Below are 15,454 nucleotides of genomic sequence, written 5' to 3' on the forward strand. Positions count from 1 at the left end.
CTAAAAAGTACCTCAGCAGTAGTCTTGAAGAGCATCAAGGTCATGAAAAACAAAGAAAGGCTGAGAAATGGTCACAGACCAGGAGAGACCGCAGAAATGTGATGACTAAATGTAATTGTGGTCTCCTGGATTGGGTCCTGGAATAGAAAAAGTACATTTTGGAGAAAAACTGGGGAAATGTGAGTCTGTAGTTTAGTTAATATTATTGTGCCAATGTTAACATCTTAGTTTTCATAAATGTATCATAGTTATGTAAGATGTTAACATTGTGAAGAGATGCCATGATATTCTGTGCTGTCTTTGCAATTTTTCTGTAAACCTAAAGTTATTTCAAAAGAAAAAAGTTAGAAAAAAATCAGGAGAGTGACATGATTGGAATCACATTTTAGAAGATCCCAGTGGCTGCACTGGGAAAGAGGGCTGGAAGGAGAAGAGAACAGAACAAGAAGGTTGCTACATAAAGTCAAGAAGAGATGATGGAGGGCTGGATGGGAGCAGGGCAGCAGGAATGTGGGGCCATAGACCTGTTGGGGAGCTCTCTAGAAGGAAACTCAATCAGACCCAATGATGGTTTGGATGAAAAAGCAAGGGAGTGGGAAGACCCTGTTGTCAGCCCCTGGGAATTATATGGATAATGATGTCATTTACTGAGATGGAGGAAACAGGAGGAAGAACAGGTTTCAGGGAAACACTAGCTCAGTTTTAGACCTGTTGAATTTGGAGTACATTTGAGGAATGCAAGTATCCATTAGGCAACTGGGTATATCGGCCTACAGGTCAGGAGGGAGACCTGGCTACAGATGTTTGTAGAGAATCATGGATGCGGGCCAGATGTGGTGGCTCATACCTGTAATCCCAGCACTTTGGCAGGCCAAGGCAGGTGGATCACCTGAGGTTGGGAGTTCGAGACCTGCCTGACCAACATGGAGAAACCCTGTCTCTGCTAAAAAATACAAAATTAGCCAGGCATGGTGGTGCAAGCCTGTAATCCCAGCTACTCGGGAGGCTGAGGCAGGAGAATTGTTTGAACACAGGAGGCGGAGGTTGCAATGAGCTGAGGTTGCACCATTGCACTCCAGCCTGGGCAACAAGAGCGAAACTCCATCTCAAAAAATAAAAATAAAAAAAGAGTCATGGATGTGTGAAGCATTGGGGCCATTGGAATGATAAGATGGCCCAACAAGGGCAGATAGAGAGGAGACAGGGCCTAGAATATAGGAATTTAGGAGCTAGGCCCAGGGTGTGTCAAGGAGTCCAGAGAAATGGTAATAAGGCAATGCTGTCATTAAGAGTCAGGCTCTGGACAAAGGCTTTTAGGGTCAGAATGCCAACTGCCACCTACCGCTGTGTGACATGGAGCAAGTTATTTAATAAGACTGTTGTCATGGTTACATGAAACTATTTTAAAAGTTTTTAAAATAATTTTAGTAATACTGGGCTCATAGTGCTCAACGAATGTTGGCTAATTAGAGGCAAAGGAAATCTAGAGCCATAGCCCTGGAAGCTATGGAAAGAGAGTGGTTCAAACAGGAGGACATACGTTTCACACCCATTAGATGGTTATTGTCAAAAAAGTGGAAAATAATAAGTGTTGTCAAGGAGGTAGAGAAATTGAACCTTCATGCATTGCTGGTGAGAATGCAAAATGGTGCCACCACTATGGAGAACAGTTTGGTAGCTTCTCAAAAAGTTAAACATAGAATTACCGTATGATTCAGTGATTCTACTCCTAGATATATATCTAAAAGAATTGAAAGCAGGGATTCAAATAGATACCTGTACAGCCATGGTCATAGAAGCATTATGCATAACAGCCAAATGGTAGAAACAATCCAAGTGTCCATTAACAGATGGATGAATGAACAAAATGTGGTATATCCATACAATGGATATTGCTTAACCTTAAAAAGGAATGAAGTTTTGATACCTGTTACAGAGTGGATGAACCTTGGGAACATGCTCTGTGAAATAAGTCAGACACAAAAGGACAAATACTGTAGTGTATGATTCCACTTATATGAAGTACCTAGACCAGGAAAACTCATGGAGACAGACAGTAGCATAGAGGTTGCCAGGGGCTTGGAGGAGGGGAAATGGAGAGGTAGTGTTCAATGAATACAGAGTTTCTGTTTGGGATAATGGAAAAGTTCTAGAAATGAGTAGTGGTGATGGCTGCACAACATTGTGAATGTACTTAACGCCACTCAATTGTATACTTAGTAATGGCCAAAATGATAAATTTATGTTGTCTGTATGTTACCACAATATTAAAAGGAGGACATGGTTTCAGAGAAGTAAATAAGTTCTTAATGATTCTCTTTTGAATTTTGTGACACAGAGGCCATTGGTGACCTTTCCAGAGCCCTTGCAGTAGAGCAGACAGGTCAAAAGATTGCAGTGGATTGAAGGATGATTGAGAAGTGTCTAGACCAGGGGTTGGCAAACTACTGTCAAATCTGGCCGCCTGCCTGTTTTTACAAATAAAGTTTTATTGGAACACAGCTATACCCATTCATGTGTGTGTTGTCTGTGGTTGCTTTTGTGCTATAATGGCGGAGTTGAGTAGTTGCTACTGAGACCACATGGTCTGTAAAACCTAAAATATTTACCATCTGGCCTTTTACAGAAAGTTTCCCAACCCCTGGCTAGACAACACTCCTGGTCTTTCAAGAACTTTGGCTTTCTTAAATAATTCCTGCGTTTCTCATGAGGTTACTCAGTAGATAACTTTGCCCCTTTAGTTAGGTAGCAGAACAGAACCAAAGCTGAACAGTAACAATGACTAAGAAGGAGGAAGAGGAAAAATTCATTCCTTTCTTTCCTTAACTGGAGATATTATCCTCACTATACCTTTTTTTCTCTTATAGCCCTGGAAAAAGGAATGAAAGTTCTTCCCTCCCTGTCCCCTGCCAAAAAACTCCCCACTGGTAAATGGTCATGTGACTGGTGATAATAAACTTTCTGAGATGGCTACGAACTGCAGTTAGGTTTAAAGTTTCCTCATTAATGCAGGAAAATGCTCATAACCTGAGGCTTTTCAAGTGTTTATTAATTTACTTTCTGGGGCTGGCTGCTGATACTTATTTCAGATCAAAGAGAAAGCCTGTGTCTTTAGTAGTTACTGTGTGCCAGGAACTATGCCACATTTTGTGCCTAGGTGAGCTCATTGATAGTCATTATAACCATAGGATGGCATTTCCCTATTTCACAGGAGGGGGAGACTAGGGTTCACCAGGGTTAAATACTCACCCAGAGACACACATGAAGAGTTTGAAGTACAACTGCAGTTTAACCCACACCTGCCTAATTCCAGGACCTCAGGGTGTTTCCACTGCACCGTGCAGTCATCCTATGCTCTGTGGCCACCAAGAGCCTCAGAATAGCACCTTGAGCCCATTCTAGGCAGAATACAATACTTGATGGGTTCTAATCCATTTTAAACCATGGTCTCTGCTATTTCAGGATAACAGGTGACCATGTAAAGTGTATCTCAAGTGCACTGTCGGCTTTAGGAAGACCCTTTGCCCAGCCTGCTCCCCATGCTCCCAAGCCCCACTTTGATGGTCTATGTGAGTCTACTCAGAGGTAGCTCTTATTTCTTTAAAACCATCCTGCATTTCAGTGTACTCTGACAGCACTGTCTGACACTTGGGATTCACTTGTTCCCATGTTACCACCTATTTTTACATTTTCTGCAATAATTCCTCAAGCTCTTAGTTAGGCATAGTGACCCAGGGATGCAGCAAGAGGGGGATATAATGGCTTCCACAGTTCCCATCCGTTTGTGTCTGTACAACTGGTGCACAAACACACATCACCCTTGTGACTTCTGTCCCTGTTGAGGCTGCCCTTGATAATGCAGCTTTTAACTGCCTAGATTTCTGCAACCATCAAATCAGATCTAAAAGGGAACTCAGAAGTCATTCACCCAACCTTTGTATAAGTGAGAAAAATAAACTGCAGCCCAGAGCGGACTGGCAACTTGTCCAGGCAAACACAGCTTGTCAGCCCCAGATCCTGGACTGGGAAGGCCCTGGCTCTCCCCGTTCCCAGCCCGGAGCTCATCCTGCTGCAATTCACTGCCTCCTCCCTGCCTCAGTAGACGAGGTAGGGGCTGTCCCCCTGCATGTGGCGTGCTTACCTTGGAACCCTTTTCATGAATGAGACCAGATGCAGAACTCCACATTGATCATTTCTGTCCCTCCCCTTTCTGCTTTCTGTTAAAGGCAGCCCCCCAGCTCCCAGCTGGCTCCTGTCCCCTCCCCCAGCCGGGAGAAGTTATTACATGAAGAGATCAGCTTACCAGTTTTCTTCAGAACAGAGGCTGAGCTCGAAGCGCCGGGTAGTACAGTGAGGGAGAGCCGAGGGAACCAGCGCGGTGCCTAGCGGAACTCCAGGGCTGGAATCCCGAGACACAAGTGCATCTGCTAGCTGTTAGCACTTGGCAGACGGAGTTCTCCTCTAGGGTAGTTCTAACTTTGGGTAATAATGTTTGTCAGCTACCTGATATTAACATTGCTCCACGTTCAAACAGCAGTGTTAGCAAGACCTGGGGGAGAGGTAAGCCAAATAAAATATCTTGTCAGAAGTTGTATTTTTTTTCAGCATTATATTTCCTCTTCTATCTACCAAGAGGGATCAGGGAATGGAATTTTATGGGGTGCAAAGAGTAATGCTTTATATTACTTTTATAGGCTTCTCTTGCCTTTTCTTATATGAAGACTTCTTTTCTTCTTGAAAAATTTTATAATTTCTAAAATGTCATTTTGAAGCTGTCTGTGCAGTTGCCACACTGGGAAGTTGCTCTGGCCTTGGTGACAGATGCCTGTAGCACGCACACTTCTCCTGCTGTAGCAGAAAAAAAAAGATGTGTCATGTCAGATTTCGTTAGGGACTGTTACCTTTTGAGAATTTTTCTCCAGTGCTGCAGAGAGAATGTACATGCTAGGGGAATTGCTTTTCTTCCCTGCTTTTGCAACACTTCTCTCTTTTTTTTTTTCTTTGATGTGCTTAGAAAAATCTGTGCTTAACTTTCTATCATAGGTTTGAAGAGGGAGAATGATATACAACAGGGCTAGGAGTGTACCCAGATGTACCTTAGCAGGGAGACATATTTTAAGTTCATGAGGATGATTTATTATTACTGGTTTAGTTCATGTGATTGTTGGGTACAGTTTTTTTTTTTGTTTTTTGTTTTTTTTTTAACATCAGTGATACCTCCTGGAGTCAGTTTTTGATGCAGGCAAAGAGATTGGGATAGATGATCATTGAGTCCGGAGAGGGAAGCACCTTGGTGTATCCACCCTCACCTGCAAACAAGCCTGCAACGTATTTCCCTCATCCACTCCTTTCCCTCCTTACCCTGATGCCTGAGTAACGAAAGGACAGCCTTTCTCCTGCATCCATCTTCCTCTTTGAAAAGCCAAGTGAAAAGTGTATCTCCTAAAAAGGCCATGAGGCCACTTCACAGCTTTGCCTTTTGTTAGCCTTGTCAGGGACCAAGCAGGCTCTGAAAGCCTAATGTAATTACTTTCCCTTGTCTAAGAAGAGTGGAAGTGGGAGTGCTCCCAAGCCCATGGCTGCAAGGCTAGCTGTGGTTTCAGCAGGCTTGTTGCTCTGTTCAAAACAGACATGCAGCTCAGAGACATGCAGCAACGGGTCACTTGTTGTAGGCTTTTCGCCTATTAGCTACTCATGTCCTCTGCTCTGTAGATATTTTCTGGGCCTGTGGGGGGATTGAGCCCTTGAATGGGGAGCAGGAGGAACTGAATGGGTGAGTGATGCTGGAAGCTGAAAGCAGACCATTGCCCTCTAGTTGTAGTTGAAGTTCGCAATTTCCCTGTTGATTTTTTTAGTGTGTAGAGTAAATGACAAATGGGCTGGCCTCACTCAGCCTGGAGCATTTAAGCAGGCGAGAGGAGAGCTCATATGGAAAATATTTCTATCACCGCTGCATGCACATATGGTCTGGGGAGACCCCCGAACTGAGCAAATCACAGTGCTCCAGCAGCCCCTCAGTGGCGTGCCAATTATTCTTATTAACAGCAAGCAAAGGGCAGGCTTTAGTTACCTGAACACAGCTGACTTGTGGGGAAGGCCACGCCGGAATGTGTGTGCCCCTAGCCTTGTGTCACATGCAGAGTGGCAAATGGCTCTGCTTCACCTGACAATCAGCAAAGCAGATGAAAAATGAAAGGGATTATACAGGCTCACCCAAATCTTGGTGCTTTTCAGACAGTGCTCAGCGTTTGAGAGAGGAAGGCAGAGGTTTTGTCTTATGAGTTAAAAGTATGTGGTGGTGTGTGCTTAACATGAATAGCTAGAAAACCCGATCAGAGGTAGTGAGATGCCTGCCCTCCTGCCCCTTTTTTCCACTCTGCTTTGCTAAATAAAGATCCTCTTGGGCCTCTTCCTCTTTTCTTTCTTGCTTTCCCTCTTTCCCCTAGTGTGTGCATATGTGTGCATGCGTGTGTGAGTGCGTGTGTGTTTCTGTGCTGTTTGCTCCAGAACGCCTGAGCTCCTGGGAAATTATGCAATTAGGATTCCTTTTTCCTTCTTGGAAATGAAATGATGAGGAAGGAGCATGAGTATGAGTAGCCCCCACCTCTTAAAAAGAATGTAGTTTATATAGAGCTTTGAAGAATGTGGCATTTATTTATAACAGCCTCTTTTTTTATTGTCGTGTTACTTGCAAAACTTACCCATAAACATGTGGCGTCGTCACTAAGTCACCAAGATTTTCCTTTTCTCTGCCAGCTGATTTTCTTGCAGGTTTTAATTATCTTCCCTTTGGATGTTCCTAAAAACACATGAGGAGAAAGAAGAACGGGTAAGAAAGCGTCATACACCTGGGGGCGCTTGGAGGGCTGTGTTCTCAACGTGGGTCTGGAAGCAAAGCGGCACACTCTGGGAAGCAGTTTACAGTCAGTTTTCTAGGGTGTGAGGTCCTTTCAGATAAGCAGGACCTGGCAGGTGGTGAGAGGAGGGGTGTGATGCAAAGCAAGCCTTGTTTGGCGTCCTGTGGCTGGCACTGTCAGCGCTGGTGACTGTGGTCCAAGGACAGAACAACCTGGTATGGTGTCAGTGCATGGGTTGGAGAACAGACACGGAAAAGAACTGTGCCTTCTTTAATTTTCCCATTGCCAGAGCATTAAACTCAGAACAGTGAGATCATGAGAATCCCTTTTGTCTTAGTCAGGGTTAGGGTGGCAGCCATGTACACTTGTACAGATGGGGTGTATCCCCGAAAAGACTGTAAAGGACTTTTAAAGTCAAGCTGGACTTTTGATGCATTTATCAGCGTGGGGAGTGTGCCAACGTGCAGCTTCTTTGCAGGATGCAGCAGAATGGCGGGGAAGGGGAGGTGGAAATGGGAGGCTTGCATTTTCTTTCTTGAACTTGGACTTACCTTCTCAGATAAGACCAATGAGACATTGTTATATGTAGGGACAGGGAGGGAGATGCAACTAGAAATCTGCTGCATTCCATATTTGGAATAATATGATAAATTCTGCAAAGTGTGGTCAAAAAGATGTTCTTTAATTTCTTATTTTTGAGACAGAGTCTTGCTCTGTCGCCCAGACTGGAGTGCAGTGGCACAATCTCGGCTCACTGCAAGCTCCGCCTCCCGGGTTCACGCCATTTTCCCACTTCAGCCTCCCAAGTAGCTGGGACTACAGGTGCCTGCCGCCAAGCCCGGCTAATTTTGTTTTTGTATTTTCAGTAGAGATGGGGTTTCACTGTGTTAGCCAGGATGGTCTCAATCTGCTGACCTCGTGATCCGCCCACCTCAGCCTCCCAAAGTGCTGGGATTACAGGCGTAGATGTTCTTTAATTTTGATGGTACAGTATGGCAAAACCTATCAAAATGAAAAATAAATATCTTAGCTGCTGATGGGTACAGACAAGGTTTCTTTTCATGGTGATGAAAGTGTCTTGGAATTAGGTAGTGGTGGTGGTTGCACAATTTTGTGACTATCCTAAAAACTACTGAACCATATCCTTTAAAAGAGCAATTTTATGGCATGTAAATTATATCACAGTTTTTTACATTAAAAATAAATAAATGTCTTTTGGATCCAGATTTTCCATTTCTAAGACTTTTTATCATATAGGTCTACTCTGGGTGTGTAAAATGTTCTATGAGCCACCTGTCATAAGTAGGTCCTTTCCATCCTACTGTCCTACTGATAAGGCATGCTGTGCAGGTATTCAGAAAGAATGAGGTAGCTCTAGATGTGTAATGAAATGACTACCAGGATATGCTTTTAGGTAAGAAAAGCAAATTGAATGTGCGTAAAATGCTCCCATTGTGTAAAATGTGTTATCGACTATAATCACCATTGCAAATGCTACCAAGTGTATTAACCCTGTGCTGAAAAAAGAAAGGTGAAAAGACCAGATCTTTGTCTTTGATGAGCTTATACTCTAAAAGGGGCACAGAATACAAACAGTGAATGATCATGCAATAAGGGTCTCTCATTAATTGCAAGAGCAATGGGAAGCTACCTAAGAAAGCAAAGAAAGATTCCACAAATGATGACATATTTGAACTGAGGCTTGAAGGGCTGTGTGTTGGGGGTCTTCAAGATAGCCCCTAAGATTCAATTATCTGTCGTGATTCAGTGACTCAGCATACATTGGCAATCACAGCTATGATTTATTACAGTGAAAGTATACGAAGAAAATCAACAAAAGGAAAAGGTTCCTGGGGTAAAGTCTGGGGGAAAAGAGATGGAAGCTCCCAAGGTTTTTTTTCCCCAGGGAAGGCACGTAGGACCCACTTACTTCCCCTAGCAATGGGTTATGACAACACATGGAAAATGTTGCCAGCTAGGAAGCTTGTTAGAGGCCTAGAGCCCAGCATCTTTATTGGGGCTGACCACATGCACACCCTCTGCCTGCCAGCTAACAAAATTCCAGACTCCCACAAGGAAAGCAGGTGTTCAGCATAAACCATATTGTCTATACAGTAGAGGCGCAGCAAGCAAGCCACCCTTACCAGTTCTGGGAATGATGGGAACCCTCCCCAAATCCAAGTTACCAGATGCCAGCCTAGGGCCAGCCTTGTAAGCAGATCTTTTCAAGGAGAGCAGTCAGGTCTGCAATCTTAACTCTTTTCTGATGGATAAGTAAGCACTTTAAGTGGGAAAAGAGGGGGAGCATTCCAGGCAGAGGGAAAACATCTATAGAGCCCCAGAAATAAGAAAGGACGTGGCATGTTCTGGAACAATGCATAGTTCAGATCACAGAAGCATCCATTGTGAGGGGATGTGGCGGGAAATTTGTCAGTCAGCTTGATCCTGAGAACTGGAGTTTTTCTCTGGGCCTATGAAAGTTCTCAAAATTCTAGATCTACAGTCTTAAGATTATCTTTTTATGACGTGTCACTTAGGTCATCATTGCAGGACATTTTCTTCTTCATAAATTATTGAAATTATTTCCTAAGGAGTAAATCAAATTAAATAATGAATGTAGGACTGCTTTGTAAGCAGTGACACCCTTTATTTAAAAAACTAGTTGTCACTCTTCGTTCCTAGAGTGTTATTTGTGGCAAATAGAAATGAAGGGTCAATGTAATGACCTTAATGACTCTTTCGTGGTACACAATTCTCCCTGGCTTCGCCTTTCTTTTTCTAGTGTCTAAAATAGCAAATCAGCTATGTGGAACTCACTTGCTAATGCAAGACCCAAGTTTGAGCCTTGGATCAATCAACTTGGGTGAAAACTCACCGTATGACTTTTCTCATTTAAATGTTTTTGTTGTTGTTGTTGTTGTTGAGACAGAGTCTCACCCTGTCACCCAGGTTGGAGTGTAGTGGTGCGATCTCAGCTCACTGAAACCTCTGCCTCCCAGGTTCAAGAGATTCTTCTGCTTCAGCCTCCTGAGTAGCTGGGATTACAGGTGCCCACCACCATGCTGGCTAATTTTTGTATTTTTAGTAGAGATGGGGTTTCACTCTGGTCTCCAGCTCCTGACCTCAAGTGATCTGCCTGCCTTGGCCTCCCAAAGTGCTGGAATTATAGGCATGAGCCACCGCACCAGCCTAGCAATTTTTTTACATTATAAAAACTATTGTAAAAACAAATTCAAGCAAACAAATACAGAGAATAAAAGTTAAAGGTTCCTCTTTACCCTCATTCCCTCCCCTATCCTTCTTCCCTGCCCAGATGAAACCGTTGTTAACAATTTAGCATCTGTCCTTCTAGAACCATTCTTGTACATTTATAAACATAAGGGTATGTGCCTATGTGTCTGTGGGTTTATGTGCATACGTGTATGTGTATGCCTATGACTTGCAATGGCAGAGTTTTTCCTTCTTTTCTGATACCTGTGCTTCTTGTTTCTACCTCATGTCTAACTGCATTTGCTAGAACTTCCAGAATACAGTACTGAATAAGATAAATGAACGTGAACATTCCTGTCTTCTACTAGAATTTTTTTTTTTTTTTTTTTTTTTTGAGATGGAGTTTTGCTCTTGTTGCCCAGGCTGGAGTGCAATGGCGTGATCTCGGCTCACTGCAACCTCCACCTCCCGGGTTCAAGCGATTCTCCTGCTTCAGCCTCCCGAGTAGTTGGGATTACAGGTTTTGCGCCACCACACCCAGTTAATTTTTGTATTTTCAGGAGAGACTGGGTTTCACCATGTTGGCCAGGCTGGTCTCGAGCTCCTGACCTCAGGTGATCCACCTGCCTCGAACTCTCAAGATGCTGGGATGAGCCACCGCTCCCAGCTCTTCCAGACTTAAATGGGAATGTTTCTAATATTTCATCACTAAGTATGATTCCTGTCAGAGATTTAGGTAGATACATTTTATCCAGTTACAAGTTTATTTCTAAGTTTTTATCAGGAGTGATTGCTGAATTTTATCAAATATTGTTTGCCTTTATCAAAATGCTCATATGAGTTGTTTCCATTAATCTACTTACATAGTGAATATATTATGGATTTCTTAATGTTGGACTGTCTTTGCATTCTTGGAATTAACTATCTTAATCATGATTTCTTCATTAAATTTGCTACCGTATTTGATTTATAAATATTTTAAATTTTTTCTTCTTTTTAAATAAGTGTTATTGGCTCTCGGCTGTATTTTATTGTGCTAGACCAGGGTTTTGATAGTTTTGTAAAATCAATTCAGAAGTCTTTCATCTTTTTGTATGCTTTGAAACAGTTTTGTTTTGTTTTTTCATTTGTTTTTTGTTTGTTTGTTTGTTTTTTCAGATGGAGCCTTGCTCTGTCGCCCAGGCTGGAGTGCAGTGGCACGATCTCAGCTCACTGCAAGCTCCACCTCCCGGGTTCACGCCATTCTCCTGCCTCAGCCTCCTGAGTAGCTGGGACTACAGGCGCCCACCACCATGCCCGGCTAATTTTTTTTTTGTATTTTTTTAGTAGAGATGGGTTTCACCCTGTGAACCAGGATGTCTCCATCTCCTGACCTCGTGATCCGCCCGCCTCGGCCTCCCAAAGTGCTGAGATTACAGGCGTGAGACACCGTGCCCCGGTTTTTTTTGTTTGAGACAAGATCTCACTCTGTCACCCAGGCTGGAAGTGCGGTGCCCCAATCACGTCTCGCTGCAGCCTCAACCTCCCAGGCTCAAGTAATCCTCCTGCCTCAGCCTTCCAAGTAGCTAGGACTACAGGCATGCGCCGCCATGCCTGGCTAATTTTTTACTTTTTGTAGAGACAGGGTCTCACTGTGTTACTGTGTTGTCCAGACTGGTCTTGAGCTCCTGGACCCAAGTGATCCTCCCACCTCAGACTCCTCAACTACTAAGATTACAGGTGTGAGCCACCACACCCAGCCTCTGAAACAGTTTAAACTACTAAGAAGTTACCTTTTTTTCTGAAGGTTTATTGAACTCAACCGTAATACCATCCAGCTCTTTAGTGGAGTGATGGTATTTGAGTATCTTTTTAACCATTTATTTTATTCCTTAAAAAGGCATAATACTGAATATATGTAGGAGAACATATGTAATGTATAAGCAATTATGAAGTAGAATAATAAAGCAAACACGTATGAACTCACCACACAACTAAAGAAATCAAAATTCCCAGTACTATGCACCACTCCCCACTCATGTTCTCCTCGCTTCTCTCCTTGAAAGACAACCATCACCCTGAATTTTATGGTTTTCACTTCATTGCTTTTATTTATAATATAATCACAGGTGTATGTGTGTCTAAAGAATATACTATTTGGGCCAGGTGCAGTGGCTCATGCCTCTGATCCCAGCACTTTGAGAGGTGCTTGCTAGAACTTCCAGAATACAGTATTGAATTGGCGGGTCATGGAGAATGTGTTTGTTTAACTCTACAGTTAATGTCAGATTGCTTTCCACAGCAGTTGTATTAGTTTTCATTTCCACGAGTAGAATGTAAAAGTTCTCAATGATTTATCTCCTTTCCAGTATTAGGCATTATCAGACAGGTTAACTTTTACTGATATATAAGGTATAAAATAGTATCAGTGTGTGCTAATGGACATTTCTCTGATCATTAACTATTGATATTGTATAATGTTTATGTGTATACATATCATTCACGTTTCCTCTTCTGTGAAATGCCTGTTTGTATTTATTTTCTGGTTTTAAATTTAGTTCTTTGCTTTTGCACTACTGATTTTTTTTTTTTTTTTTTTTTTTGAGACGGAGTCTCGCTTTGTCACCCAGGCTGGAGTGCAGTGGCTCGACCTCGGCTCACTGCAAGCTCCGCCTCCCGGGTTCACGCCATTCTCCTGCCTCAGCCTCTCCGAGTAGCTGGGACTACAGGCGCCCGCCACCACGCCCGGCTAATTTTTTGTATTTTTTAGTAGAGACGGGGTTTCACCGTGGTCTCGAACTCCTGACCTCGTGATCCGCCCACCTCGGCCTCCCAAAGTGCTGGGATTACAAGCGTGAGCCACCGCGCCCGGCCTGCACTACTGATTTAAGAGTGCTTTGTGTATTTTGAATATGAACCCTCTGCTTTTTATTCCATGTAATATTTTCTCCACTTTATGACTTGTGAAGTGTCTTTAGCTAAACAGAAGTCCTTGATTTTAGTGTATTTGAATGTATCCGTTTTATTTCTTTGTGTTAACACTCTCTTTTTCTTGTTTAGGAAATTATTGATCCCAAGGTTATAGACATACTCTCCTATATTGCTTTCTAAAATTATTGAGGTTTTGCACTTCACAGTTTTTATACACTTAGAGTTAAATTTTCTGTATGGGGTAAATAAGGGATCTAATTTCATTTTTCATTAAGGGATCTAATTTTCTTTTCTCCCCATATTGGCAATGAGTTACTACAGGAACATTTATTGAATAGTCTTTCCCTTTCAACAAATTTCCAGGGTCGTTTCTTTTCAGTACCAAGTTTCCATATATATGTCTATCTTTTTCTGGCCTCTGTATTTGCTCCATTGGACATTTCTATGTCTGTACAAGTAACATGCTGTCTTAATTACTATGGCCTTATAATAATCTGTGGAGGGCAAATCAGTTCACATTATTCTTTGGGAGTGTCTTAGTTATTCTTAGACATTTGCTCTTCCTTATGAAATTTGAAATTATCACATCAATTTTCCTTGAAAAATCGTTTAAGAATTTTTATCAGTATTGTATTGAGTCTATAGATCAATGTGAGAACACTAAAATCATTCTGATATTGAGCCATTCTATCCATGAATATAGTGTATAAGCTTTACATTTAATTAAGTCTTCTTTGACATTTTCTAATAAAGTTTTACAATTTTCTACACAAAGATCTTATACATCTTTATTTTATATTTAATCCTAGGTTCCTTGTTATTTTTTATTATAAATTATGTGTATGTTTTTCTAATTAATTTTTTATTTTGGTTGCTAATGCTTAGAAGTCCAAATGATCATCTGGCCATGGTGGCTCATGTTTGTAATGCTGGTAGCACTTTGGGATGCTGAGGCAGGCAGATCACATGAGCCCAGGAGTTCGAGACCAGCCCTGGGTGAAACCCGTCTCTACAAAAAAAATAATAATTGAAAAACAGAAAAAATGTTAGCTAGGCATGGTGGTGTGTGCCTATATTCCCAGCTACTGAAGAGGCTGGGGTGGGAGGATTACCTAAACACAGGGAGGCTGATGCTGCAGTGAGCCATAATCATACCGCTTCACTCCAGCCTGGGTGGCAGAGTAAGACCCTGTCTTAAAAAAAAAAAAAAAAGTCCAACTGATGTTATATCAAAACAGCTTTCTAAACTCTTATTAATTTAAATCAATTTTATGTAGGAACTTTTGTAATTTCTAGTACATAATTATGCAATCTGTGAATAATGGCCATTTTGGCTTTTTTCCTTTTCCAAATTCTTGTATATCTAATTTCTTTTTTAATGGCCATTTTGAGTTTGTTTCTTTTCCAATTTTTATAATTTTTATTTCTTAACCTTTGCAATGGCTAGAACCTCCAGCAAAATGTTGAATGGGGGCAGTATTATTTTGTTCCTGATTTGCTCAAGAGGACACTTCTGACATTCTGCCATTGAAAATCAAGTTTGCTGTAAGTTTATGCTTGTATTAGCTCGATAAACCCTCTTCTATTCCCAGTGTACTAAGAGATTTATTTTTTAAATCATGAACATGTGTTGATTTTTATCTAACACATTTTCTCTATTAAGATGATCATTTGGTTTTACTTTTTTAATCTGTCAGTGTGATAAATTACAGAAACAGATTTTATAATGTTAAACTATCCTTGCATTCCAGGGATAAATCCAACTTGGTTATGATATATTTCTATTTTTATTAAATTAATTTTATAACATGACTATTTTTAAGAGGGTTCTTTAAAAATATATATATATTTGAGAGTGCCTGTAAACTTTTCTTTCTTATGGTTTACTTTCCTGTTTTGCTATAAGGCTATACCAGTCTTATAAATTCATTTCAGAAGTACTGCCTTGTTTTCTAATGTCTGGAGGATTTTCTGTGATATAAAATTATTGTAATTTATTCCTAGAAAGTCACCTAAAAAACTGGCTAAGCCTGATGTGTTTTTCCCCCATAGGGAAATTTTAAACCACCAGTTATTTTTATTTAATAATTATAGGAGTATTAATGCTTTCTATTTATTCTTGGAAAATGTTTAAAAGTTAAATATGTCTAGGAATTTGTCCATTTCATCTACGTTTTCCAGTTTATTAACATAAGTATGTTCATTATATCTTCTAATTATCTACAGCATCTGCAGATCTCCAGGTGCTGCAGAGCCCTTTTTTGTTTCCTAATATTGTTCAATTGTGCCTTTTATTGTATTAACCATTCTTTCCAGAATACTGTAAATTTTACTGATCTTCATAAAAAAATCAACTTTTGGCTTTGTTCTTCCTCTTCATTGAAGCTTTGTTTTCTATTCCATTCAATTCTGCTCTTTCCGCGGGTTTATTTATGTCATCATTTTTTTACTTAACTTTAGTAACTTTTAAAATTTAT

At 41.2% G+C, this 15,454-nt stretch overlaps 1 protein-coding gene across 4 annotated transcripts in view; it reads left to right on the forward strand.

Moving 5' to 3' along the window:
- Window positions 1-15,454, forward strand: part of THSD4 (thrombospondin type 1 domain containing 4) — a 693,045-nt gene that overhangs the window by 428,919 nt on the left and 248,672 nt on the right. Inside the window, exon 1 of one of the 4 annotated variants that reach the window (XM_019010989.4) lies at window positions 4,287-4,560. The exons of the other annotated variants lie outside the window; for them this stretch is intronic. Coding sequence (XP_018866534.1) covers window positions 4,489-4,560 — 72 coding nt within the window. The 5' untranslated portion in view covers window positions 4,287-4,488. Of the gene's footprint in view, window positions 1-4,286; window positions 4,561-15,454 lie in introns of those variants that run through there. 4 annotated transcript variants of the gene reach the window in all.

This window comes from Gorilla gorilla, chromosome 16 (genome assembly GCF_029281585.2).
Source record: "Gorilla gorilla gorilla isolate KB3781 chromosome 16, NHGRI_mGorGor1-v2.1_pri, whole genome shotgun sequence".
Classification (NCBI taxonomy): Eukaryota; Metazoa; Chordata; class Mammalia; order Primates; family Hominidae; genus Gorilla; species Gorilla gorilla.